General features: G+C 41.1%; 2 protein-coding genes across 6 annotated transcripts in view; both read left to right on the top strand.

The window, feature by feature from the left end:
- The window catches only part of LAMA2 (laminin subunit alpha 2), a 524,271-nt gene that overhangs the window by 111,002 nt on the left and 385,719 nt on the right, over window positions 1-27,550 (top strand). The gene's annotated exons all lie outside the window — the stretch shown is intronic.
- On the top strand, window positions 805-2,655 carry LOC138794809 (uncharacterized). Its single transcript, XM_069973693.1, has 3 exons — window positions 805-1,089; window positions 1,320-1,466; window positions 1,608-2,655. Exons 2-3 carry the CDS (start codon window positions 1,357-1,359, stop codon window positions 2,494-2,496), a joined length of 999 nt encoding a protein of 332 aa, XP_069829794.1. The 5' UTR covers window positions 805-1,089; window positions 1,320-1,356; the 3' UTR covers window positions 2,497-2,655.

Here is a 27,550-nt window from a genome sequence, read left to right on the forward strand (position 1 = left end):
ACTATAACCATTTATACCTTCCCTCAGTTCTTTCTTTCATCTGAAGTACTTATGACAGAACATTCCCTTGAGGGATTTGATCAATTCAATTTTATGATGTAAGGAAACTAATATTCATTGAACATATTCTCAAGGAAACACAGTAATCACCCTTCGGCTAAAACTATTAGTTGCTGAGTGGTTAATTGATTTTGACCCAACTCAATAATTCCAGAGATTAAAAAATGTTTAATGTTCTCGACTGTATATCAGTCAGACAGAAATGGCTTTAAAGGCATCTTATTTTATTAGGCCGGTTTCACACGTAGTAACAGTGCGGGCGTTAAAATTTCTGTCCCGTACATCTCCGGGTGGTCTGGCGGCTGTATTTGAAAACCACTTACGGTCTTATCGTAAGAGTCCGGCCGTAGTGTCATGATGTGTCTTGGCTTGTTTGGCCCCGCTCAAAAGCATGTATTTGATTCATGAATCTGCCCCCGGGCCAAATAAGCACACCCACATCCCTATAAAATCTCCGCCCACTCGCGAAGTACGCCCATATGCTTGTAGTGTTTTGAATGCCAAAAAAATAAAAAAAAAGATGTCTGATGGCGCTAATAATGCGCCCTATGGGCCAGCCCGGCGTATGAGGCTGCGCCGCAAGCACCAGCTCGTGGTGCTTTCGATCCTGTGGAAGATGCGTAATTATTACCAGCGTTTGTGTGTAAGTCTCTATATATTTTTTTTTTTTTTTTTTTTTTTTTTTTTTTTTTTTTTTTTTTTTAAAGCTTTATGTAACTTATTTCAAACTAGCCTTACAAACTGTTTAGGCTTATAATCCGTAAAACATTGATTTAAATGTATTGTTTATGCAAGCTCCCTTAAGTACTGTTGACCAAAGGTCCTTAAATGCAACTGTGTAATAATTTTGTGACTAATTGAGATGTCTTAAAAATAATAAATTTAATTTTTTAAAAATTCTTCTCAGAGGCAAAAAGACGCAGAGCAGCGCCGTCTGCAGGAGGTGGGACGGCGATATTGGGTCCACCCCATCAATGTTCGGAGGGAGACCCGGGGCCACATTGGTTGCCTGTATGATGATTTGCGACGGTATGTCGATTTGAATACATAAAAGTCGTCAAATCTTTGAATGTAATATTGCAAATGTAAAGGTTACTGTCCACAAATGTTTACCCCAAAGTCCATAATTTTATTATGTTTTTTGTTTATCCTTACAACGTTTGATGTTAATTTCAACATTTGTAAACCGTATGACATCTTCCTATGATGTGTGTTTGTGTGTAATATTAGTGATCAATATTTTTCTTAATTTGTTGCAGACATCCTGACAAGTTCCAGGACTTCGTGCGCCTGCCTATGGAGGCCTTTGATAATTTACTTTCCATTTTGACCCCACATCTCCAGAGACAGGACACCTACATGCGGAAATCCATCCCTCCTGTGGGACGTCTGCTCATAACGTTAAGGTGAAGATGCTTTATTTTAATGCGAACTATTTGTTCATGTAATTGTAGTTAAATCTAATATAGTGTTAAAATATGTAATAATTTAATATGTAGCTGAATGTGAAATAGAATCATAAAATACTATTTTTCATTTTTTCACAGATTCTTGGCGACAGGGGAGAGTTATGTATCGTTGCACCTCCAATTCAGGGTTGGTACGTCCACCATCTCTGGAATTGTGAGGTGCACGTGCGCCGTGATCTGGGAGCATTTGCAGCCCATCGTGATGCCCAGTCCGACCCGGGAGATTTGGTTGCAGTCAGCAGCAGGCTTTCAGTCTGTGGCCAATTTCCCCAACTGTATAGGGGCGGTTGATGGTAAGCACATACGTGTGAAGCAACCACCGCGATCAGGATCACAGTATTTCAATTATAAGAAATTTTTTTCTGTGGTCCTGATCGCGGTTGTTGATTCCACGTATCGTTTCCTTGCCATCGACGTCGGCTCCTATGGCAGTACTGGGGACTCCCGGGCGCTACTGAGATCAGAGTTTGGGCGGCGCATACTCTTAGATCACGTGACTCTACCTCCTCCCACTCCTCTTCCGGGTACCACGCATCCCGCTCCATTCGTCATGGTAGGGGATCAAGCCTTCCCTTTACTCAACAACCTGCTGCGCCCTTACCCACGGAGAGGGCTGGATGAACGGGGGAGACTATTTAACCGGAGGCTGAGCCGGGCACGTAACTTCGTGGAGTGCGCCTTCGGGATCATGACTAGTCAGTGGAGAGTGTTTACCACTGCCCTGCAGTTGAAATTGGCCACAGTTGACATGGTCATTAAAGCTGCCTGTGTTCTCCACAACTACCTTCGGGACTATGCTCCCACCCCGGAGGTGAACGTGGAGACACTGCCAGCTTTTAGTGCCCCTATCAACTATGGCCAAGGGAGACAACTCAACCGCGGGATAGTGGTCAGGAACCTCTTTGCTGACTACTTCATGACTCCTGAAGGCGCCGTGCCCGTGCCCCTTTCACAGCCTCCCTTATGAGCCACGGCCACAGGACTGATGTTTTCCCGCATGTATGTCACCTGTCTCTGGGATGTGTGTTTTTTTATTTTCTTTTGTTGTTTGAACCCGATGTATTGGTTGATATTTAATTTTCATTCTCTTTTTACTAAAACAAAAAATATATTTTCTTATTCGACTAAACAATGTGTCTGCCTTTTCAATGTATGTAAAACATGTTGTGTGTTCCCACATAGTAGTGTTCGAAAATACACATTACCTCACTCGATATACTACTGGCCAGTAATTATCGAGCATGGTCACATCATGCTAATGTTAATTGTATAGTCCTTTGAACCTAGTGTGCTGAAAGATTGATGTGATCAAAACATGTGCATTTCCTATGGAGTGACCAGCAGGGTGCGCACTATATGTCTAACTTTCTAGTGTGGGATATGTAACAGGATCTGATATCTTCTAGTGCCACAGTCCATCTCACTTCTTAACAATCACTATTAACACACCACATATATCCCTCCACACATCACCCAGGTGCGCCAGCTGGATGTGGTCTACTTAGGTTGCGGTTCAAAAATATTATTTTATCATCCATTTTTTTTCTGTAAAACACAGAAGAGTGTATTCAAAGATTAGAAATCTCGCTCTTTACTTGATCACCTGTTCCTTGTCTACAGTCATCTCCTGGATTTCTTATCCAAAATCCATCACATCAATCTGCCAGTGTAAACGCTACATTATGTAGTTTATTGTGTGTACGTTTATATATCCTCCACTTTGTACATAATGACCACATGCTGGATGTCCTGCAGGAGGAGATTTCTACTACCATCGGACATAGAGCTCTATGTGGAAATGATAGTGTCATGATAATAACATTAATGTCCCAAAATATGTTAGTGCTCATCACAAGCCTCTCCTGCTCTGCCCACTTCCTGCCTTGGCCACAGATGTCAGCATAGAGCAGGCTCAGACCTCAAAAAGAAGGAATCGCAGCATTCACTACATCTTCGCTAGTGGCTTCACAATACGTGTATTTCACTCAGTATAGCTAACAAAAACAGCAGTGGATTCTAAACACCCAAAGGATCTCGACACAATGTTGTAATGTTGTGGATGTGCGCCATTAAAACACTAAATAAGGAAATTTCCTAATAACATCCATTCTTAGAAAATAACTTAGCAATATTTCACTTTAAATGGCGCACAGCCACTCTATTTCTACATTGTGTGAACACAGCCTTTGTGTTTTTAAGCCACTACTGGTTTTGTTAACAATACTGACCAAAATATACTGACTCAAATACACGTATTGTGAACCTACTACGAACATGTAGTGAATGTTGCGATTCCTTGTTTGTCATGTATGACAGTGCTCTCTGCTGCCATCTGTGGCCAAGGCAGGAAGTGGCCACAGCAGGAGAGTGTTGGCCTGATAAATGAAATACTTAACTACATTATAATATTTCCTATCATGACACATTCATTTTAACACATACAGCAATGTCTCACATATGATTAGAAATATTCTCCTGAAGGACATCCAGCATGTGTTCATTTTCTACTAACGTAAAGCATACAACAAAATTTTATAAGACACAATAGCAACATTCAATACAGCTTTCTATGCAAACAAAGTCCACTAAGTATTTTGAAGCGTATTTCGTAGTTCCTTAGTGGCAGTCAATAATCATTTGTTTTTTTAACCCTTAAACACTAAAACATAAACAAGTAAAAAATAAGATTTCGGGAAACAACAAGATATGTCGCAATGGATTTATTACATGTCAAAAAATAAAACATTCACATGATAGTGTGTGTGGGTGGATGTGGGCGAGGGTGTGTGGAGACTACTTTGGACCATGTTGACAGAAGTTAGAATAGTGTGCAGAGGCAATAGTGTGGGCAATATGTGAAGGACACAGCCAGCCTGACTGTATTCTGGCACCACAAAAATAAAAGGGACATCCCAATCCCCCCAAGCTGTTATTGTCATCCCTAGCTAATGTGATGCCAGACCTTCTAAACAGTGTGTTATTGATGTGGTCCTGGTGCACACAAATGTTAGGAAATTATTAATGCTAGTAAGGCGCGGTTGGCACTAAGGCCCTACAGTGTAGCAGACAAGGGGTGGTGTTGGTGTAGCTGAGGAGAGGGAGTGCGGAACAAACACTAATGTAGTTGGACGGTCAAGGCACATGTCACTCTCTCTCGCCAGGCTCCACAGGACCCTCTTGCCATCTTGGTGGTGGAGTCCTGGCCACTCCCTCTGCCAGATTAGGTTCTTCATTCTCTTCATCCGATGAGGCCTCTGCTGGTTGCTGAACTACTTGTGGTCTGAGGAGAAAACAACACTGGTCACTATCTAAGATGGCACTTTTGTTTAAGGACATATTTAGCCAGATAACTAAAATGGAGGCATCCAATGCAGGATTACACTCTGCCTGCTTTCACACTATTTTCTATGTACGAGGTGCCACACTAGAACTTTTTACAATATATTCACACACTGTTGACCCAAAATGTGGGTCTTCACAAGGCCACCCGAGTGGAACATTAGTTTACTCTATGGACACATTGCGTACATTGTTTAAACATTATGAAGACAGTCCACGCTATTGGCATAACTGCCATTTCATGTTCTGGATTAGATCCTGGAGGGATCAAAAGCTGTTCCCAAAGCGGTTAGGCCAGGCTGCATTTGTTAGTTATCTGGTGTCCAGCAGGGGGCGCCTCATCTTACCGAAATCGAGATTACTCTAAAGTGTTCACTAAATATACTGCTCCCCCTGCTGGAGCCTCGATGTATACAATCTATATAAATCTAACACATGTCTATGTCTGCACACATAAGACACTGAGCTACTTCCGTCATCATCTGCTCCTACCATGGACACATGCAATTAACACACACACTTACCTGCGGCGTCTGGGGGAATTCAAAATGAAACGCAGCATTGGGGCAAAACGCAAAGCGGCCAGTTCTTCTTGGGCGGCCCCACGCCTGATCAGCTGCCGTCGCTGCCTGATGAATCGGTCCCTCACACTGGACCACCTGGTCTCCACATAGTTAGCTTCAAGCAAAAGCATCCACACATTAGGAATATATCAGCGTCAGGTGACCATAACACTCGAGTTAATGGTTTGCCACAGTGGCTAAACAACTTACCAATTATCCATTGCTGTAATCTAGTATGCTGGTCCCAATCTGGGTATACAATCCGGGCAACCTCCCTCCATGCGGCACTCCGTGTTAGCCGGCTTCTGTACCCAGGCGCAGGGCCGTCCCATAGCACTGGCCGAGCATGGACCTGAAAATCCAAAATAATTACAGTAACGTCTTAGAAATTATTAGTCAATAAGGTCATAGCTACTACACCCATGTCACATGCTACACGCCATGTTTGATTGTAAATAGTACGTCACTTATGTGGGTGGGGTCTCCAGCTTCACCTGCAGCCAACTCCCTCCCTCCATGATGTTTGCTGGCGCCACATATCATATACACAGTACACTACTACTCACATCATGTCCTCATAGTATTTGCCCTAAATATATGTGCTTACTACTAGGGAATGGAAGGCCACAATCCGGCGCGGGGGTCTGGGATCGGATAGCGACACGGGGGGACACGCCTCCTCTCTGTAGTCTCGCCACCTCAGCACTGGGCGTAGCGGGGGTGGGGGGGGGTTAACTATTGCGTGTCGTGTGCTCGGCGAATTGCTATGTGACACCATGTAACGATGCTCAGCTTACCCATTTCTGTCCGGCATTGTCACGTCGTAAGCCGCTGCACTACAAGTGCCATAATGGTCGGCCACGCCTCTTTGAACGTGGCTGCTGCGGATTGTGTGTGCTTCCGACGTTACAACGCCTGACAAAGTACAAAGCAGAGCAGCGCTAAAAGCCAAAATACTCATTAGCCGAGCAGTGAACAGAATTAGCACAGCACACCAAACACTCCGGCTAAACAACAACCCCGCTACGCACACTGATGACGTGCATGTACTACAGAGAGGGGGCGTGTCCACGCTGTGTCGCTAGCCTATAGCATCATCAGCCTGCGCCGGATCTTGTGCGTGATTTGCGTACTATTTAAGCGACCTCCTTATGATGACACTATCAGCACATTATATGGTAGGATTTCTACTATGTATGTGCCGCCAACAACCATCATGGAGGGAGGAGGGAGGAGGGAGGAGGGAGGAGGGAGGAGGGAGGAGGGAGGAGGGAGAAGGGAGAAGGGAGAGAGTTCGCTGCACGGCCATCTCGCTAAGAGCAATCCTAAGTCACGCCCTGTTTGCCCAACAACATGTGCTATTACAAGGACAATTCCTCGACCAGCCATTACTTACAAATCTCGCCTAAAATACGATGTGCGTTACATGGTCCGAAAGAGCTAACACATTCACAGATTTGGAGGAGACACACACATCTGAAAAGACTCATGCAGTCATTGCTGGATTTCAAGCGCCCCCTGATGGCAAACACATAGGAATTACACACAATCGTACTTACATAAACTACTCGGAGCGATGTATCGTGCCACTAAATGACTATAGACAATCGTACACATAAAATAAATATTATCTAGCATCTATTGATCATTACATAATCGATTTGTTTTCACTAAATTATTTACCACTTAAACAGGATGCAATTACAGATGTGACTTTTGGACATCACAAAAAGCGATATAAAAGACAAGACTTGTAAATTACATGTATGTAAATGTGACTCACACAACAAATGACAGTCATACATTAAGTCACGGCCACACAACTATCTTCTCCGAGTCCAAAGGACGATCGAAATCTTTCTATCGATGATCTTATCTATGTATAAAGCACTCCCAACAGCTCCAGAAAATACTTACTTCACTGATCAGCTGGCCGACGGCTATAACAGACCGATCAGGATACATCTCGGGCTCCATGAATCACTCCGGCTTTGTTGTCCAAATCACTTCTTCTTCCAGCGACGGTTTTCAAAGTGCAGATTCTTACAATGCAGACACATCCTAAATAACCTTGGCTTCTACCCATAGGAACTCAAAATGATACATTTGTTATCTCCATCCAGTCACGGACACGGCCTAGGTGAAGCCTGGACACAAACAGTTGTTACATTCATCCCTGTATTTTGAGTTATATTTAAAAATATACAAGGACAATTACAAAATAAGACCGTGAGAAATGTGTGGCAAACAATATTTCTCTCATGGCTAAGCTTCAAATAAATAATTCCTTTCTTCTATCATCCTATGTCAAGGCCAAATGGCAATCCTGCTCTCATCACACAGGTGCAACTAGCCACAGTGCAGGGTGGCACTCAGATACATGCACTAACAATGCTATATAACATTTGGCCACTTCTCCAAGAAATGGACCACAAACACAACATTCCTTTCCCTTCCGGCCCAAAAGGCACCTGCAAAGGTCCAGGACACATGTCCACTCTCTGACAAGGCCGAGAGCACACCTGTACCAACGATACCTCATACCCAGCCCTCAGGCCAGGCACTCACTGGTCGTCAGTTAACTGCAAACTAAGGTGTAATCTCCAGAAGGAGAAAACTGGTGCTCAGCCATGAAATGACCAGAGAACAACACGTTTGTTATTCCTAGATTCATTCCTTACACCCCTTTGTTTGCACCATGTCGTACCTGCTTGCCGCTTGGGCCCCACGATTTCTGTGATCCATTCTATATTGGAGCTACCGAACCGGTGGATCAGCCCAGCCACTATCTCCATATGTGAGCGAACACACTCATTTACATATGCAAATAACCAGCCCTTGGCGGCAAAGGCCACTGTTGACTAGAAATCAACGTTAGTTTTCACTTTGGTTACTGACAGGGTTACGAAATTTTGAATTACCATATGAAATAGAGGCTTTGTATTCAGACTGATAAAGTGTTGCCATCTGTATACATGGCTAAAATAGGCATGTCGCATTAATGCAAATCATTACGCGAAACAAAGTGCACAACCAGCTAAGCTTTTTCTGGGAGAGGTGAAAAAATGAGAGATTATATAAATACACAAGGAATTTTATTCAAAAACATTCTCAGACTTGCCAAGCAATATGATGTCACAATAGTAAAGTCAAAGTTAGATTAGGACAGAGGGGGAAGGGCGCATGAAGCTGCAGCTTACTGCAGACAGATCATTGCATTCTGCTGCAGGCTCCCAAAGGCCGATCTCGTGGGCCAGTCTAGGAGCAGACTATCAGATATTCATCCAGCACACACTGAGTCAATGATTAGCGTAGTGACACAACATGTTAATAAAAGCCTGAGACTTGTGGGAAATGTTACATATATATCGTCAACACATCCATTAACTGCACTATGTGCAAAGGCCAAACCAATACAAACATAATAATGGTTAATTTTTAGCTTTTTAAACTGAAAACATGTGAATAGATCCTTGATGTATCCTTGGCAAGGCTTTAGGCCTCTCCATGTGTGAAAATGTGGATTTTATTCTAGGATACAGTACATTGTGTAAGCGCGCGGTACTTTAGTAACCTTGAGCCAAATCACTACATTACACCTCCCAATCGAGAGAGAACAACGCAGATGTGTGTGGAAGAATGTCAACTATTCGACTTACACACACACACAATGTAGCATTGTTTTCTCCAGGCCAAATGTAGTTTGGATTTTATTGTTGATCATTAAAATACTTATAATGTTGAATTAAATATTATATCTAAAATAATTTTACACCAAACTCTGCATGTTCTGTATGAAATATCACATTAAACCCATTATTGTGTATAAAGGTTAACAAAAAGGATACATTTCACAAATCAACCTTCTGTGCAAGATGCTGAGTCAAACATAGGCAACAAAAGTCAGTAATGGATGTAAAAACCGGACACATCAGACACTTGCATTTAGGAACTCATCTATTTGTATGACAGTCCTTTTTTTTCCTTATTGACGTTTAAATGTAGTGACATATTGGTTCTGCTAACAAGGGCCCCTACACACAAGAACCATTCGCCCTGGAGATAGCTAAAGGAAAGACATTATGATTTTACTTTTTTCTATAGATTCTTTTAAATGAGGATCTTAGCAAACTGTTTTTTCAAACAGAGTGTACCATGTCACCCCGGTAAGGTGTCCTCAGGGACATGGACCCTACTCTACCCTAACACAAAATGACCTCTCTGGGCCTGAAAAAGGAGACCACTTGCCATAAACCAAAAAAAAAAAAAAATAAAAAAAAAAAAAATACAAATAGAAAAATTAAACCAAAAAAATATAATAATATTATGATGTATTGCCTCATACATCACATAGTAGAAATCATAAACGTCGTGGGTAACGAGATGTCCGAGAGCGCCGTCCACGCCGTGGCTGGCGCCTAGGAACGGCCCTAGTACCCTCAGATGGAGGGGGCATGGCACCAGGTGGCTCTCGGGACAATGCTGGGGGGACAAGGGGGGAGAGAGGTGGGGGCACAGGTGGGGGCGCAGTGGTCTCGGGGAAAAGAAAGCCCTCCGGCGGGATATGTGGCCTCCGTGAGTGTAACCCATACACAGATTGTAGGAGGACGCCCACATAGCAAGGGTCGGGGAAAGTATCGGGGTCAATCTGCTTGTGACACGACAGCAGCACTTCTGTAACCATCCGCGCACTACGTGCCAGATTAGTAGGGAGATTCCGTAAACGGACTCCCAGATAGTAGCAGAAGAAATCATTCTGATCATCTCCTCCATCAAACCGCCTGACAAAGTTGACGACAGATTGATCCAACTCACTCAGTGCTGAATGAGCTTCTTCTTGCTCCCGACGCCTCCTGGTGGTGGTAGTAGTGGGCCTCGTGAGTGGCTGACGTGGCCGAGCTGCCAGGGGCACACCACTAGGACCTGCACCAGATGTTGATGGTGCTGCAGCCTCCTCCTCTTCGTGCATGGAAGTCGAGCCAGAAGGTCCTGGCATCGGCTCCGTGCCCTCAGAAAGAGTAGGACTGCCAGGCTCCTGTGATGGCGGTGGCGTGGCACAATCCCCCTCCTGCTGTGATGCTGCAACATCAGAACCAGCAGCATCCTGTCCTCCCGGTGGGTCTGCGAAATTGCCACTGGTTCTGTGGAGAGACAGAAAGGTTAGCTAATATGGACACATTCATAAAGGTACTTCATATATCGAATGTTTAAGTTTTGATAACATACAGTATGTCGAAATGTGTGTTTTGGTAACACGAAGACATTATGTAGTACTATGCGCATCCTATGTTAGGACATACAACTATTTATATTAACTCATTCACATTAGTGTTTTCTAATAAACTTAAACAAAAAAACATTAGCCAAAAATGTTCCCCGTTCTGAGTGTGGAAACAATGCTCTCATCTTCAGGGCATGTTGTGGGCATGGAACCATTCTGGTGACAACACAACAACAAGTGTTTTTTAATGTGGCCCAGCAGGGAGAGGAGCCTGAGTTAGTCATGTGACCAGATACACAAGCGGCCAGTAAGAGGCCTGTGTACCTGTCATAGATCCCCGCAGGCCACACTGAGACAGTGACAGAGCAGCAGGCCGCCCAGCATTGAGTATAAAGGAAGTGAATAGTGTGGGCCGGAGAACAGCTCTCGGACTGCTTAGTACTGTAGGACACTAAATATAAAACATTATCCGCTGCATAGAAACAGCCATTTCATTCACCATGCTTACTGGCTCTGCCACCTACAGCACACGCTAAACAACTGAGGGAGTGACCGTGATCTGCAAAAATCACGAGATGTTGTTCTAGCGCCATGACAGAAACTAACATATTTTAGAGAAATGACAGGATGTTGAAGCACGAGTCAGAGTGGTGTGTAAGCATTTGTTTGAGTGTGAGCAAAGGGGACTATTGTGATTGGTCAGGATACATTAACCCTCTCTGGACAGTCACATACACCAGCATGAAGGCTAACAAACATGACACAACTAGGGCCTTATAAAGAATGGCAATAGTGTATGTAGTCAAATTATCGGGATACATTAAAGATAATTGTCTGCACATTCCTATAAAACATATACATAAAGAGGCAGATTGGTGAAATCGGATGAGATTATCTGCTAGTGAGTATGGACCAGGTTCTGCTGAACAACCAAAGGCAGAATTAAAATTCATTACTCCCATATAACATTTTATCTCATGTATTACATATTGTACACTATATGATACTATATACATTATGGAATAAGAAAAATATACTTACTGCCGTTGACTGCGGCTCGGGATAAAATCCAACAAAGGCGCATAGCGCATGGAGATCGGCTCCCCACCCCTCTCCTCCGTGCGTATCGCCCGTTGGTACTGGTCCCTGACACTAGACCAGCGTGTCTCCACTGCTCGGACTGACAAAAGCAAAGATTTATTAGAAATAGATAGATTTTAATAATTGATAGATATTTCGAGGTCTTGGTAGAAATATCGGACATTGTTCTCACAATTTTATGTCATACATTATTTGACAACACGACATACCCATCCGCAGCTGCTCGCTGTCCGTCACATCGCCCCACTGTGGGACTACCACAGCCGCTATCGTCTCCCACGTCTCGCGACGCAGGACGCGGTCGTGGTAGCCACGCACAGTCAAGTCCCACAAATGGGGACGGGACCGCACCTGAAAAATTATATAGAAAGACAGAAATCACTAGACATCTCCATCTGACTTCACCTCTCTGTGTGTCTACATCGATTAGAATAAGAACATGTTTTCCATTATGACATTACATAGAGTGGTGTTGGGATTCCAACAGACCACCTGTGTAATCTAAGGAACACAGCCTAATAACCACTGAGCCAAGACTCACTAAACCAAGGAATGCCAGAACTCTTTGAACACACTTCTGAAAACATACCAAGATTGGTGTCTAATGATTGAATTTAGGAAAGGCTTTGTATCTTAACTAGCACTAATTAGTAGGCCACAAGACCAGATCAATGCCAGCTTTGCATTCACACCTGATGAAAGAGAAAATCAACATTGTTTCGAAAATACATGAACACATGTGCAAACGAGTGAAGCTAACTATTTCACTGCTGCGGTGTTTGTTCTGGTGTGTGTGTGGTGTTTTGTTATCTTAGTGTGTGGATAAAACATGTCACAACGACTATGGTTAGAGATCTCGACATTTTGTAATAACTATGGTCAACATTTATGTATTAAACAGTCGCTGATATAGAGTGACAAATATATTTTAATAATTAAATACATGTAAGGTTAGGTATAGCATTAGGTCGAACATTCGAGGAGGAGCACACAATAACATGAAACTACGTGCAAAAACGAGCTACATGAAAAACGCATCCAAAACGCAACCTTGCTCGACTCGATTTGCAAAAGATTCCACAAACATTACTTGACTATACTGTGTACGGTGTAGTGCGCACGCTTACTCAGATTCACATGCACTATATCACACAAAAAACGCATCCAAAACGCAACCTTGCTCGACTCGATTTGCAAAAGATTCCACAAACATTACTTGACTAGACTGTGTACGGTGTAGTGCGCACGCTTACTCAGATTCACATGCACTATATCACACAAAAAACGCATCCAAAACGCACTATACTGATTTGTGCAGAAAAATTGTCTACATTTGTACACATGTCACTGTTATTAAATACAATTGATACATGTAAGAAATCAAACAACCCTACACTCAATAGGGATACTAAATTCGACATATGTAAGTAGTGGTTTTATATGGGAACTGCACTAGAAATTAATCCTATAGCAGATAAGGAAACACATGACGATACTTTGTGGTTTTTTGCAGGCCACATTCCCACGCCCGTGTCGCATGACTAAAACGATTATATTTAAGACCACTAACAGTGTTGACATTCATATGTGTGTTACATGTGGCTTAGGTGCGTTTTGGTTGGCCGAGACGACCATGTGCATTTCTAAGTCCAAGTAAAACATTTTAACACATCACATAAATATATTAACAGAGATATGTATTTGGGTTCGCATACATTACATATTATTAGACATATCTTTAGATAGATATATAGATAGAGAGAGAGGGATAAATAGATACACAGAAAGAGACTACACATCCTATTTTCCAAGTAAAACCATTCTAGAAAGATGAGTGTAATTCTTCGATCAAACTTACCTCTGCGATCAGGCGTGGAACATCAATGTCCCGCTGCCAGGAACCACGTCGCCCACGACCAGCACCACCATGCTCCGCTCGCCGTGCCATCGCTCCAGATCGGGACACCTAAAAGGATGGTCACCTATTGAAGCCCATTCACTTGGGCCTTTTAAACTGAAGGGGCGTTACGCATTGATGAATTATTCTAATGAGAATCCAGATTGATCCGGCAGTAATCAGAGGTTCCGCCAGGCCCGAATGTTACTTCCTACGGTCGACTTGGACCATTTCGGCCCGGAAATAATGGTCTTGCTCATTTTTTACGGACCCGGATACAATCAGGCCAGAAACTCATACGGAGTGTGCACTGTGCAGCCGCATATCCTATACTTCCCAGCATACACACGAAACATCAAATATACGGCCGCACTATTACATCCGTACATACGGACGCACTATTACTACGTGTGAATCGAGCCTTAAAGTGCATGCACTTGATGTAATCTGTGTTGAACTGGGGTTTCAGGGGTCCACCATACAGAACATATTACGTTTTTATCACATTCTAATCATTATTTTTATCATTGTACACATAGGATATTAATAAAATTTAGTAAGTTAATAATAATCATCCTATAAGAAACAGATAATAGCACAATTGGCTCCTTGGGGCCTTGCATTAGAGTGGTTTTCTGCTGGATCATTGGGGCCCCTTACTATGTCAGACCAGGGCCCACCATGGTATTCTCTGGTACACTGGTGGGCCAGTCTGACCTTGGATATAATGTACCAAAGCTGGGAGTGTTAAAGGTACGGTAGTTAGGACTTTATTCAGCTAAACTAGGCAAACTAGAACTAGGATCACAATTAGATGCAGTTGAAGTACATAAGACAGGTCACATGGGCAAGGGTGTAACTCAAGTTCTATGAGAATATTTGAACTTGTCCCTCCACTAACCAGTGCTAAACCCTCCCAACTGGTACACGTTATCATAACACAATGAATAATACCACTATTTATGGAGCTGAATAAAACAAATTATATACAGATCGATATCCCTTCACACTGAAACCATACAGTGATATAAATCCGTTCTACAGTGGAAATTCTAATGTCTAAAGTCTAATGTGTACACAGAGGGTGGTTTTTCCATAGACTTTCATGTAGCACATTAGATTAGTTATTAGATTAAGAAAACGGCCTTGTTTACCATATTTTGTTTTTTTTTTACTGTGTGTGAACGTACCTAAGTCTGAGAGGTAAGACAGCAGTCTGAAAAATTGCAGGCCTTAATGTCAAGAAGTCTATGCTAAGGCACCATTAAAGGGAAACTCCAGAAATTCCATAAGAAAACAAGATGCGGGAAAAGCATATTGGTGTCCGCCACTGATTGTTTCACACCTTTTCTTCTTGTCTATGCTGCTCCTAGCCCTAGATTCAAACTTTGACAAATGATCCCAGTGTTACATTATGGCATCTGCCTGGGAAACTATATCTCCCAGCATGCATTGCACCTCAGAACCAACTGCCAGGTACTTACCTCTGTTTAGTAGTATCTATCTATCTATATATCTGTCTATATATCTATTCATGTATCTGTTTGTCTATCGCTCTATTCATCTACATAGATAGATTAGAGAAAGAGAGAGATGAAACAACAGGGTCTCCTTTCCCCTATACTACTCAGGAAAGGCTGTTGTGGGTTACAGATGAGGTGTTACAGCTTGCCTGACAACAGAAGAAACAGAGATCATGTGACCTCTGTCTAAGAAGGGAGGGGGAGGACAAAAGACTGGAAACAGAGAGGAGTAGACAGTGAGAATTTTCTGCAGCCAGGATGTGCTGCAGACAAATGGTCCCATTCATTTTTGCACCTATACTGTATCTGAAATATCTGACCTCATCTCAAATCTAATGACCTGAACATCTGACAGAATCATAGAATTAATGAAAATAGATTTAAAAAGAAAAAAAAACTTGAGGAAACATTGTCATTCAACCAGAACAAGAAGTGTAACTTGTTTAAAATAGCAGTTTTTACCTGGCAGGGGCATAGCGAATCGAGGTCACAGCAAGTAGTTAGCTTTTCAAAACAAATTATACTATGTTTAATATTTGTTGCATAATTTGGGATAAAAGCTTTTCACATCAAGTTACAATAGCAAATATTGTATAACAGAAATTGACAAATGCAGCCCTTATTTCAGGACCACAGCAGTCAAGTCGGAATGAATAGACATTTTCCTTTATTTTAATCTATGTGCCACTGTGGCTAGGACAAAAGCAAAGGAAGTTAAGTGGCTTTTCTTTTCAGAACACAGAAAAATATGGATAAAATGAATGTTTTTTTTTTAAGCATAGACAGCTAAATCCATCAAACAGGACCTTTGCTATGTAAACAACCTACAGCGACTTGCATTGCAGCTCTTCATGGCTATGTGTGGCTGTTTTGTAAAATAAAATGCATAGCTTATCAAGGATACGAGGCTAATCCCATAGAGAAATGTTTTCATTAAAGGATGCTGCTCCTCTCATCCTACTCACTGAGCATTAGGGTATAGTTATATCATTTCAATTGCTTGCTCCTAGCAAAAGGCAACCGAGACGCAGATGAATCCTAACCGTTCTTTATGTCTGAGAGTTATATTGTCAAGTTTTCAACTGGACCATGAGAAAAAGCAAAATGGAAAGGAAAAAAACTTACTTACTTTAACTGTTAGATTATACAAGACTGCCAGCTGGGCGCCACATGTACAAACCAGTTAGATGGAAAACAGATCATTTGCATATAGCTTTTCCTTGTAAATTCAGGGACACAATATACTGTAGATTAATAGCACGCAGTTGGCAATTTCTTACATTTTTCAAAACCACCACAAACAAGACTAATGCAATTTCTGAAATGCCATGACATTCGAAAAATAGTGTTTATCGGTTAATGGTAATTGTAATTATTATTCAATGTTTTGTTAGTCTTTTTCAATGGTGATAAGATGTATAGGAAATCTGTCACTAGGACAGGTCCATATCATTTAAGGCATCTAACAGACTAGTAGAAATGCCAAGAAAAGAAATGTACCCTGCATATTAATGATGAGCCGTCATTCTCAGTATGATCATCTGTGGATGTCTTACAAGCTATAGTGCCTACAGATTTCTATGAATAGCTGTCATTCTTTGAATTCATGTTGTTCCAAGTCTTAAAGGGACCTAACCAGCCCAATCGGGGTGATATCATTCCCAGGAGCGCTGTATAAAGCACATGCAGCAGCCACGGCATGTACTGGCTGTAGCAAGAGCTTTATACCGGAGAAAAAAGAGTTTTATTCTCCGGGAGCGTGACAGACACGGGCAGGGAAGTAGTCATCTGGGTGGTTCCCCGCCCGTATCTAGTCACCGCGCTCTGCCTGTCAGCGCGCTCGGAGGGGATTTTCTCCAGTATAATGCTCCTGCTGCAGCCGTGGCTGGTGTGTGCCGCGGCTGCTGCAGGAGCTTTATACAGTGCTCCTGGGAACCAAATCAGCCCAATTGGGCTGATTGGTTCCCTTTAAAACATATATGTCCATCAGTTTAGTGCAGAGCTATATTAGTGTAACACAGGTTGATGAAACCTTTCATGCACCTTCATATGTGTTATAGAACTGAAAGACATGTTGGTCTTTATTAATGGGGTTGTCTGGTGAGCAGAAGACGGTGGCGAAAAATTTCCCCCTTCCTTCTTCTGAGAGGTTTGGGAGGTCTAAGTCAAGACCATCCTGTGCAGGTGAAGCACACCCCCACACAGTGCCCAACAGCTTCGCCCGTACACCATGATCGGAAGGTTTACTTCTGAGACGTGATAGCTCAGAAAATGGACGCCAGGAAGCAGAAGGCTTTAACTGTTTCCTGCTCCCCAGACAACCCTTTTAAATTGGTTAATAATTTCACCTTTCACCTGGACAACAAACACTTGCACTCGAAGATTGTAGCAAGTGAAGATAGTTTTATTCCAAAATTAGGTACAAAGGTGTGTTCCAAGCAGACATAGACAATTAATCAAGCAATGCTGAGCATATAGATGGTGACTTTTCGGCCAATACCTGACCTTTTTCAAGCCATGATAGCTCAGGAATTAGCCCGCAGATAACCTGGAGCTACCAAACTCTTGTGTCAAGCTTTACCTTTAGACCACAGCTCTTTCTTTCTGCAGATGTTTTGCCAATCATTGCATACTGAGATTTAACTCTTTAATTACCTATGACGTGTATTTTCATCATTCCAGGCATGGAGCAATCACCTGTGATCGCTATTTAACCACTTATGGTGCATTGACATGGAACAATTATTGTTAAAATTTTCACAATAACGATTGTATTTGAGCGATAATCGACTTGTGTAAACACAGCGAACGATCATGCGACGAGCAAGAAATTGTTCATTTTGATCTTTCAACATGTTCTCTTGTCGTTGGTCGTTCACTAAAAATTCGCAGATTGCTTTGTGTAAACAGTCTTTCACCGATTACCCCTATGTGTGAGACAGGCTTAAGCAATCTTAAAACGATCGCAATAACGATTTTTTCAAACAATATATCGTTCCGTCTAAACGCTGATTGTTATAAAAAAACAGATTGTTACTTCAAAATTGTTAATCGTTCGATTGGGCAAATTATTGTTCTGTGTAAACGCAGCATTAGATTCAGCTGTCGAAACTGACAGCTGCATTTCAAGGGCCTTTACATACCTCATTGGTTTTCCAGTGTGACAGGTTGTTTCCCAATATGACTAATACTATACATATTGGGCATCATTGTAATCATACCACTCTGAGGAATACAGATAAAATGTACATTTTATTGATGAAATAACAAAGCTAGATAGCAAAATTACTTCTTTTTTTTCATTTTCACCTCACAAAGAATTTTCTTTATTTGTTTCACAGTATAATAAATGGTAAAATTAAGGGTGCTGTTACAAAGTACATTTGGCCCTGCTAAAAACAAGCCCTTATATGGCTCTGTAGATGGAAAATTTAAAACGTTATGGCTGTTACCAGGAAAAGAGGAATAAAATAAAATACTAAAATGTAAATTTCCGGGGTCCTTATAGGGTTAATAAAAGAAGCAGTCAACACACCCATCAACTCATGTCACGGATGCTCTTGCCAGGCTTGCAAAAACAATTATTGGAGTTCTAGTAGGTCTGACTTATTATGCGTCTAAAATAAAAAATAAAAAAAGATTTTTTGAACAGCACAAGTAATAACATTTATCAATGGCAATATATAGCGATCTACTTGACAAAGAAAGAAGGGGGCATTGCTTGTGATGGTAGGTATGTGCAGGGCTGTTTCTGCTATGAGGCCAAATAAGTTTATTGCTTAGGCAACAGATTTGTAATGGCAGCATATTTTATGGAGTGGCCATAAAATATACTGTCTGCTACACTCCACTGACTTCATTGACCCCCAAGGCCTGCAAATAATAGCTGGACAGAGACATAGAATGCAAGGAAGTTAGGACTGCAAACACTTAGCAAGTATTGTAACATGCTTCATACATCACTACACTACAGTTGATAACTGTCCCTTTAAATAGAGCACAAGGTGTAATGGTAGTATGAGCATGAATAGGATCACCATGAGTAGTCACAATGCATTGACTCTTGTGTATGTCAGGTGCTTTTATTCTTGGAGAAGCAATAAAGATTGAAGAATTGTTTGCACACTCCCCACCAAGGATGGAAGGCAGTACTTGAAGAGGGCAATTTATAGTGGAGCTGGGTTGTGTGTGCACTTCTATAGTGGAGCTGGGTTGTGTGTTCACTTCTATTCACACCCTACTTGCTTATGATTTTCAATGGGGAGGGTGGTGATGGGTCAGTGTGGGCACGAGGGAGGGGGGGTGCGATTTTGAGTTTTGACTCAGGCAACAGAAAACTATTTTCAAAATTGAGACTTCACAGACACTTTTGCATATGTTGAAATAGGGATGTTCTAGTTATTTTGTCTTGGCTCCATCTGTGTGTTGTTCTTCTCCCAGCTGCAGTTATGAAACAGGAGGCAGATATGGGACAGAAGATAAGGTTGACAAATGATGTATGTATATATGTATGTATGTACGTACGGTACACAATGATCTGACCAACAAAATCACCAACTCTTCATTCAAAGAAGTCACATACTGGCCCTTGTGCCAGCTAAAGGTTTTACTCTTCTTGCCTTTGCCTTCTTAAATTTGAACTCAAACAAATAATGATACATTTTATTTTCACAAGCATAGATAAGGAACTCCTATGCAATCATCATAAATAGGTATTTGAGGTCCAGCCTTAGCAGCCTGCTACGTTTCAACTTACTTCCGCTCCGTGCCGCTCTGCTTTGGGTGCTAGGAAAAGCTGGATCTAGTTCTGGGTTACTGGGAGATGTTTCCAAGGACTGGATACAGCTTTTCCTAGCACTCGAGGAGGAGCGCCACAGAACTAAAAGGCAGCAAGCTGATTGCAGAAATTGCAGCGATTCGCTTTGTTATTTACTAAATTCACTCCTCTCCACTCCTCAGTTTATTAATGCCTTTGATTTCAATGGAGAGTGTTTTGCAGTCTTATGGGAATATGCAATCCATTTGAGATAATTTGGGTAAATACATTTATATAATTGTGTAAAAAAATGATTGAATAGACTATTTAATATATTACTTACCGTAAACAAAGTTACTTTGAATAAATATACATGTCATGACAGGGAGTCCTTCGTCTATACATGCATATATTGTAGTTTAAGGTAAAATATATGTTATAAACAAATATCTGCCCCTTCTGCTGTTTTTCCAAATATAGTTTACCTCAATAAAGCGCACTGCAATTAAGCAATATTATAAAAAAATAATAACATTATTTGTGTAAAAAAAAAAGTGTTTTTGTGATAAAAAGCAAATCATGAAATTATACCTTTTGTTTCTCAGTTATCCCCTATAAAGTTCTGGTACAGAATAAAATATTAGATTCCTTTATTGCTAAATGTGTACTTAAAATAAATCTGTCAGATACCATCAGGCATAATTTCAACTAAATAGTAGCTTGAATTCCATTAGAGTTGGAGTGTCTGCTGTGAAGAATTAGCACCTTAGGTCAAAGAAACCACATGTATTAGTAAGCAGATACTGTATTTCTAAGTGCTTCTGTCCTGCTGACTAAAATAAATTGCATTAAAGTCTCTTAACTGATAGATTTATTTTTGAAGTAGGGTAGTTGAACTGTTGGGAGTACTCACAGGGGCGCATTTTATACTCTATTGGCTAACCTTTTGCAGATTAATGATTTCATCAAGATCAATTGAGATAATCTTTGTGCACTGAATTATTCTTCTTTGCAGCCAGAATCAGTGTCCCAGCCCTCAGTGGCCATTCATTTCACTGACTCACAGCCCTGACAAATAAAAAAAATGGTGACATATTCAGGGTTCTCCATGGACTTGTCCTTTTGTCTAGAAGTGTCTTAATCCCGCGTATAGATAATTACACATACGTGGTAATTACATTTCTGTGGCTATATACTGAATAGAATTAGAATGTTTGGCTACAGTCATGGGAAAGCTGTATTTAGACCTATCATCAGACAACACTTTGCTTTTACTGGAAAAAGCTTGTAAATGGGCTTGATTCTAAGACTATCCATCAAGAAGCAATGTTTGTCTTAGTCTTAAAGGATAAGTTTACTCTTAATAAACTTATCACAAATACAGTTAAAGGGGTAGTCTGGTGATTTTTTTCTTTCTTTCTATTTAACATTCTTCCAGTACTTATTAGCTGCTGGATGTCCTGCAGGAAGTGGTGTATTTTTCTAGTCTGTTGCTCTCTTCTGCCACCTCTGTCCCTGACAGTAACTGCCCAAAGCAGTAGAGGTTTTCTATGGGGATTTGCTACTACTTTGAACAGTTCCTGACATGGACAGAGATTGCAGCAGAGAGCACCATGTCAGACTGGAAAGAATACACCATTTCCCGCAGGACATACAGCAGCTGATAAGTACTGGAAGATTTGAGATTTAAATAGGAGTAATTTACAAATCTATATAACTTTTTGACACCAGTTGATTTGAAAAAAAAAAAAAAAAAAGAAAAGAAAAGAAAAAGCTTTCGCCAGAGTACCACTTTAAAATATTTAGTAGCTAACCCACTGCTGCATTATCTCCAGGCTTAGGACTTGCTGCTTAGGTGGCATTAGAAGAGCCATTGGTGCACCAAAAACGGGTGGTCCTATTACTTATGGCAATTGTTCTAGATGCTTAGGCAGACAGGAATAGGATGCTTACCGCCTATGCTGTTCTGACAGTGTGCCCTTCCACAGAGTCTCTGCTGATCTGCAGGCAGGGTATACGGTGCGTTCTACTTTTGCCTGTACCTCTTTACTAGGCCTACGACTTTCCAGTTTCCATAAACTCCTTTGGCTCCCATATGGCTTAAATCTGCAGTGAATTTACACACCATGTCTGAAACAGAATGGTCATTCTGCAGATTTGAAAATTCAGAGCATGTTTATTTTATCCTCATTGAGACTCCAAGATCGCTAATTAAAATATAATGTTAGGCCTATTAGTAGTCTAATATTATATTTTAATTAGCGATTTTGGAGTCTAAGTCTGTGTGAACCTGCAGACCACACCTACAATCTCCGAGAGAGGACAATTCCTCCAGTTACTATAATTATTGGACTCCTGAGATCGTACTTTACATTTTTATTTTTTTTGCTGATTTTTAGATTAATCCAATAAAAGTTATACTTAAGGGGGACTTTGCTGTAAATGAGCTACAACACAATGTCTAGTAGTTATATTATGGATGTATGAGTATATTTATATGGATATATGTGTATATTTGAGAGCTTAGAGCAGCGGTGACCAGGGCATCCCACAGACAAGGCTGGAAGACACCAGGGCAGGTAAGTAATAGCTTTACTATTTTATACACACCATCATGATGGTTTTTGACGATTTCTAAGCTTACCAAAAGACAACGATCAGCCCATGTAATATTGGCCTGATCCTGCCGATTTTTACTCCCTGTAAATAGGGTCCTTGCTCTACAGATAACTCCGCTCCATGGACTGCTACGGACAATGTTACCTGATTTCTGATTGAGCATCTAGTTAGCAAGTAAGGCAACTTATTTAGTAAGCCTTTATGCAGATTATATGAAAATAAATCCTAGTACTAGTATAACCATATTTATACATCTACATCTGGCCATTTACTTTAGAAAACCTTGGAACGAACAATGAAAAGCCAACCTGCTTTTTATTTTCATCTTTATAAACATTACCAGGAGGAATTTTCCCCTATCTTATTCGTCTAGTTAAGCTGTTAAAAAAGACATGTAGAAGCAAGTAGAACGTGTTCCCCAACTGACTTAAATGTAAATAACTTTTTGTCACTTCAAAAGCTCCATGAATAAAAGGCAGGAACTGAGATGTTACTTACCATGTCAAAGAGAAGTCTTTAGCGTGCTTAGCATTGATGTGTTTCTTTGAAGTGGGCCTTATAAACTATCTAAGAATCGAGATACTCTGAATTACACTTGGGCATTATTTCTCGTGCCTTGATCAATATGATGAAACAAATAATTCTGTCTTCAGGCTGTTAATGAACTATTATCTCTGCATGCAAGGGGTGGGGGATGTAAAGATATTAGCATTGTCCTAGTCAAAATAGGCAGTTCCCCAACCATACATTATTCACTTCAGTCTCTTTTGTCTGTATTATATGTACCAATTAACATACAAGACTACTTAGACTTCAAACTGTGCCTTTAATGATACAGTGCTTCTTCAAACTCCAGACAGTACTATTTTCTGTTTATAAGAACATTTTAATAAAACCAGAATGTTTTTAACAAAACATGAAGCCTCCTTTATCTATATGTTAGGTGGCTACCAGAGATGAGCGCAACTCAGGCATGCTTGAATCCGATCATTTAGCATTTAAATACTGGTGGCTGAAGAAGTTGGGAGCAATCCTAAGGTTTCCAGAAAATCTGGGATACAGCCAATAGCCTATGGCTGTATCCATGTTTTCCCAGACTCCTTAGGGCTGCATTCATCTTCTTCAGCCACCGGTAATTCAAATGCTGAACAATTGGACTCAAGCATGCTCATGTTGTGGATACACAAAAGTTTAACTCAAAACTGCTGGAGGCTCCTATAACACTTCTATCTGAAAACTCTAGTATGAATGGTACATAGAAGCAGGGCTATTACAGATATTGCATTGAGCTCAAGGAGATTCATTATGCTTATGACCTAATGCACAGAATATAACAATGCCCCTTCCCCCTAACTGTAATGTAATTTACAGTGTTGCTTTCTCTGTAACTGAAGGAGTGGCAGATGAACCCACTTGGGCACCAGAGACAAAGTGGGGACTGTTTCTTAAACATTCTGTTGCGGTAATTTATCATAGATGTACATCCACTTGCACCTTTTTTTTTTTTTTAGGGTGAAAGGGGTACTAACTCTCATTAAGGAGAGTTCGTCATAAAGACGTATGGAGACTTACAGACCATTGCTGCTCCATTGAAAATTCTGGGAAGAAAGGATATGCAAAATAGCTCACACCTCTCTATAGGACCCTCACTAGCCAGCCAACACTGTGCTCTGTACTGAAGAGGGGCAAAAAGCCCAAAACAGCTGTCTGCTGATGGGAAATCTTTCCTTTTGGAGAAATTTTTTGGCTTTGCATAAAATTCCCAGTCAATGTTTTAAGACTCCTTGATTTAGATTTGACTTGAAGGGACATCTCTTTGCTCAAGAGGTGTGAAAGCTATTTTGCATATTCTTTCTTCCCAGAATTCTCAATGAAGCAGCAATGGTCTTAAATTCTCCATACCGTTATCACAAACTCTTCTTAATGATAGTTAATAACCCTTTGACTCATGTGGATAGACCTCTTACTAGCCAGCTCAACACCATGCTCTGCACTGAAGAGGGGGAAAAACCCAGAAACAGTTGTCTGCAGATGGGAATTTTTTCCTTTTGGATAAATTGTTCGGTTTGGTATAAAATCCCTAGTCAATATTCTAAGACTCCTTGATTGAGTGAAACTTGATCTGAAGGGGCATCTTTTTGAGAGCTATTTTGCTCCTTGCTGCTTTGAGAGCTATTTAAGTCCTTTCTTCCCACCTTTCTTTTTAAAAAAAAACTTTTTACATTAGTAGACAGTTCAGCGTGACTAATAAGTACAGTTAAGAGCTCACAGCACATTTACTTATAATGACTTTTATTTTTTCTTTTCCATATTCAAGCTTTTTTAAACATTTTTAAATATAATAACACAGTTAAGAAAGGCAAATAATCACCATCATCAAGTAGGTCACACTGTAAGAAAAAAAATAAGTACATTGGATATCTACAACGATAATAATCTACATTGCGTATACAATGTACTAGAAAATAACATTCAACCACCTAACTAGCAGATGCAAAGTAAAATCATAGCTAAAACTATTGAATACTACATTATCAAGGCATATCTTGAAGGTGGTGCTCACTTTCCCAACCCTACTTATCAGGAAAACCAAGCATCCACACGAGATCAAACCACTTCACTATGGGAAACCCTAGCTAACCTGAGAACGGTCACTAAAACTGACCGCTATGGACAGAGAGGCTTATCAGTCTGAGATACAAATAAGCTTATATTCATCTGATGGTACGAAATCCACCCACTGGGACAAGGTTTCTGTATGCTTCTTCAATTTTTGCTGCGAGTCAACTAATTCTCCCATTCTACAAATATTGGCAATCTCAAAGAGCCAAATCTGTATAGTAGGGGGCTGTGTATTCTTCCAAAGCCAGGGAATGACGGAACGTGCAGCCATTAAAAGAAAACTTAGAAGATTTTTCACCAAGCATCTCTCCGGCAAGGGTATTATGGATAAAAGCAGAGGGGCAGGATCACAGTCAATGCGAATGTCCGTCAATTTTTGGATACTCAAGAAATCGTGCATCGACAGGCATTTCCACCAAAATAATGACTTTTTAAAAATGTATTCAAATTTTTGAAGGTCGGTGCACCATTTTGATAAATTTAGTGCACTCGTAAATGCAAAGACCATATATAAAGTAATACACATATACACCTCATATTATAAATTTCCCCCTTTATGTTTTATTTTGAAGCTCGTATGAAGATGATGTAGATTACTTAAAATACAGAAGCTTGGTTACAATATTAGAGCGATAAATACTGTCTTGACTTCCTTTTTATTTTTTTACCTTCATGTGCATCCTTAGGCTATGTTCACGCAACGTATATTTTCGTAAAAGTATGTCCGTTTCTGAAATCGGCAACAACAGCCGTACTTTTTACGGATATATACGCTGCCTTATCTTTTAGGGGATCCCGGCTAGACCGTATACACATAATATAGGCTCCGGCTGGGATCTCTCGCTGAATTTCAGTGAATAGCGGCCGTAGAAAACCATGTCAGTGCACACTATGAAGCGAGCGGCTCCGGTCCGGTCACAAGCTTCATAGTGTGCCTTTGCGGTGTGAAAGATCATCCAGCCGGTACTGATCTTTTAGAGACCGGCCGGGTCAGGGAATGACCGGTCCAATATGCTGTGTGAACATAGTCTTAGGCTATGTTCACACTACGTAAAAGTACGGCCGTTTGTGAGGTGTGGACATAGCCTCATCTTCTGTGGGATTCTGTACACATCGTACACGCTTCGACCGGGATCTTGTACGGGGCTGCAAATAAAAGACCTGTCAGTTCACACAATGAAGCGAACGGCTTCGGACGGTTGCTTAATTGTGTGCTGTGGGAGGTTCTGATACGGCGCGCGCTGATGCACCAGCATCAGAACACTGAGCCCGGAAAGATCATCCGGCCGGTACATAAGTCACGGAACGGCCGCTCTCATACGTTGTGTGAACATAGCCTAAATCTTATTTATCAGAGCAAAATATTATAAAAACTGGAATGTAAACTTGATTTTCAGGACTATTTGGGGGGAATTTATCATTGCATATAAACAGCTTTTTTATATAATTTTATGCAAAGACAAGTAAGAATTAAAAATAAGACTTTTAGTTTTCCTCATTAAGTTTTTTTTTTACCAAAACTCTTAGGATAAATTCAAATTTGTTTTAACTTTTGCAGTAGTAGTGCTCACTATTTGCATGCTTAAAAATTTTGTGTGGAAACTCCCCTTAGCCCAGACTACTCAGTTTTATACAGCTTTGTCTGAGTTTCCATGCAGCAGGAGCTGACATTAGATTAAGCGACTCTGTACTCACAATCTGTCCCCCCTCAAAAGCGCTTGTACCGGTCCGTTTGGCAGTCCTAAAAAAACAACTTTCAAACTTGTAGCCCTGTGTCAAATTGGCATGGCCTAGAGTGTCAATGCCCTAGGCTTGCACCGCTTCTCCGTCCCTCCTCCCCACCCTCTTCACCATTATGAACGCCCCTGGGCACCATTTCTCCTATTCATCACCTGACTGAACAATGGACAGGTGCCTTAACGATCCAACACATGTGTAGTGTTCACACAGGTGATAAATAGGAGAAATCCTACCTGGAGCATTCCTTATGGTGAAGAAGGCAGGGAGGAGTGAAAGAGAGGCCTAGGGCATAGACAGTCTAGGCCACGCCAATTTGACACAGGGCCGTAAGTTTAAAAGTTGTTTTTTAGGACAATAACAGCATCACCTGCCGAACAGACCCCAGGACAGACCTTGGATTAAAAGCAGCTATTCAAAGGTACAAGCAGTTGGGGGGGGGGGGAGGGGCACGCTGTGGGTATAGAGTCACTTTAAGAGTCCATTCACATGTACCATATGGCAGTGGACTTCACTGTGATAATGATTACTATTAAAGTCTGTTGCACATCCAATATAGTGCCACAGCAGTATAAAAATTAACTATTTATTTCCTAAGATGTTATGAATTATAAAGAGACCATGCTTACCTGTTTGCTCTCCC

This window comes from Dendropsophus ebraccatus, chromosome 6, assembly GCF_027789765.1.
Source record: "Dendropsophus ebraccatus isolate aDenEbr1 chromosome 6, aDenEbr1.pat, whole genome shotgun sequence".
NCBI lineage: Eukaryota > Metazoa > Chordata > Amphibia > Anura > Hylidae > Dendropsophus > Dendropsophus ebraccatus.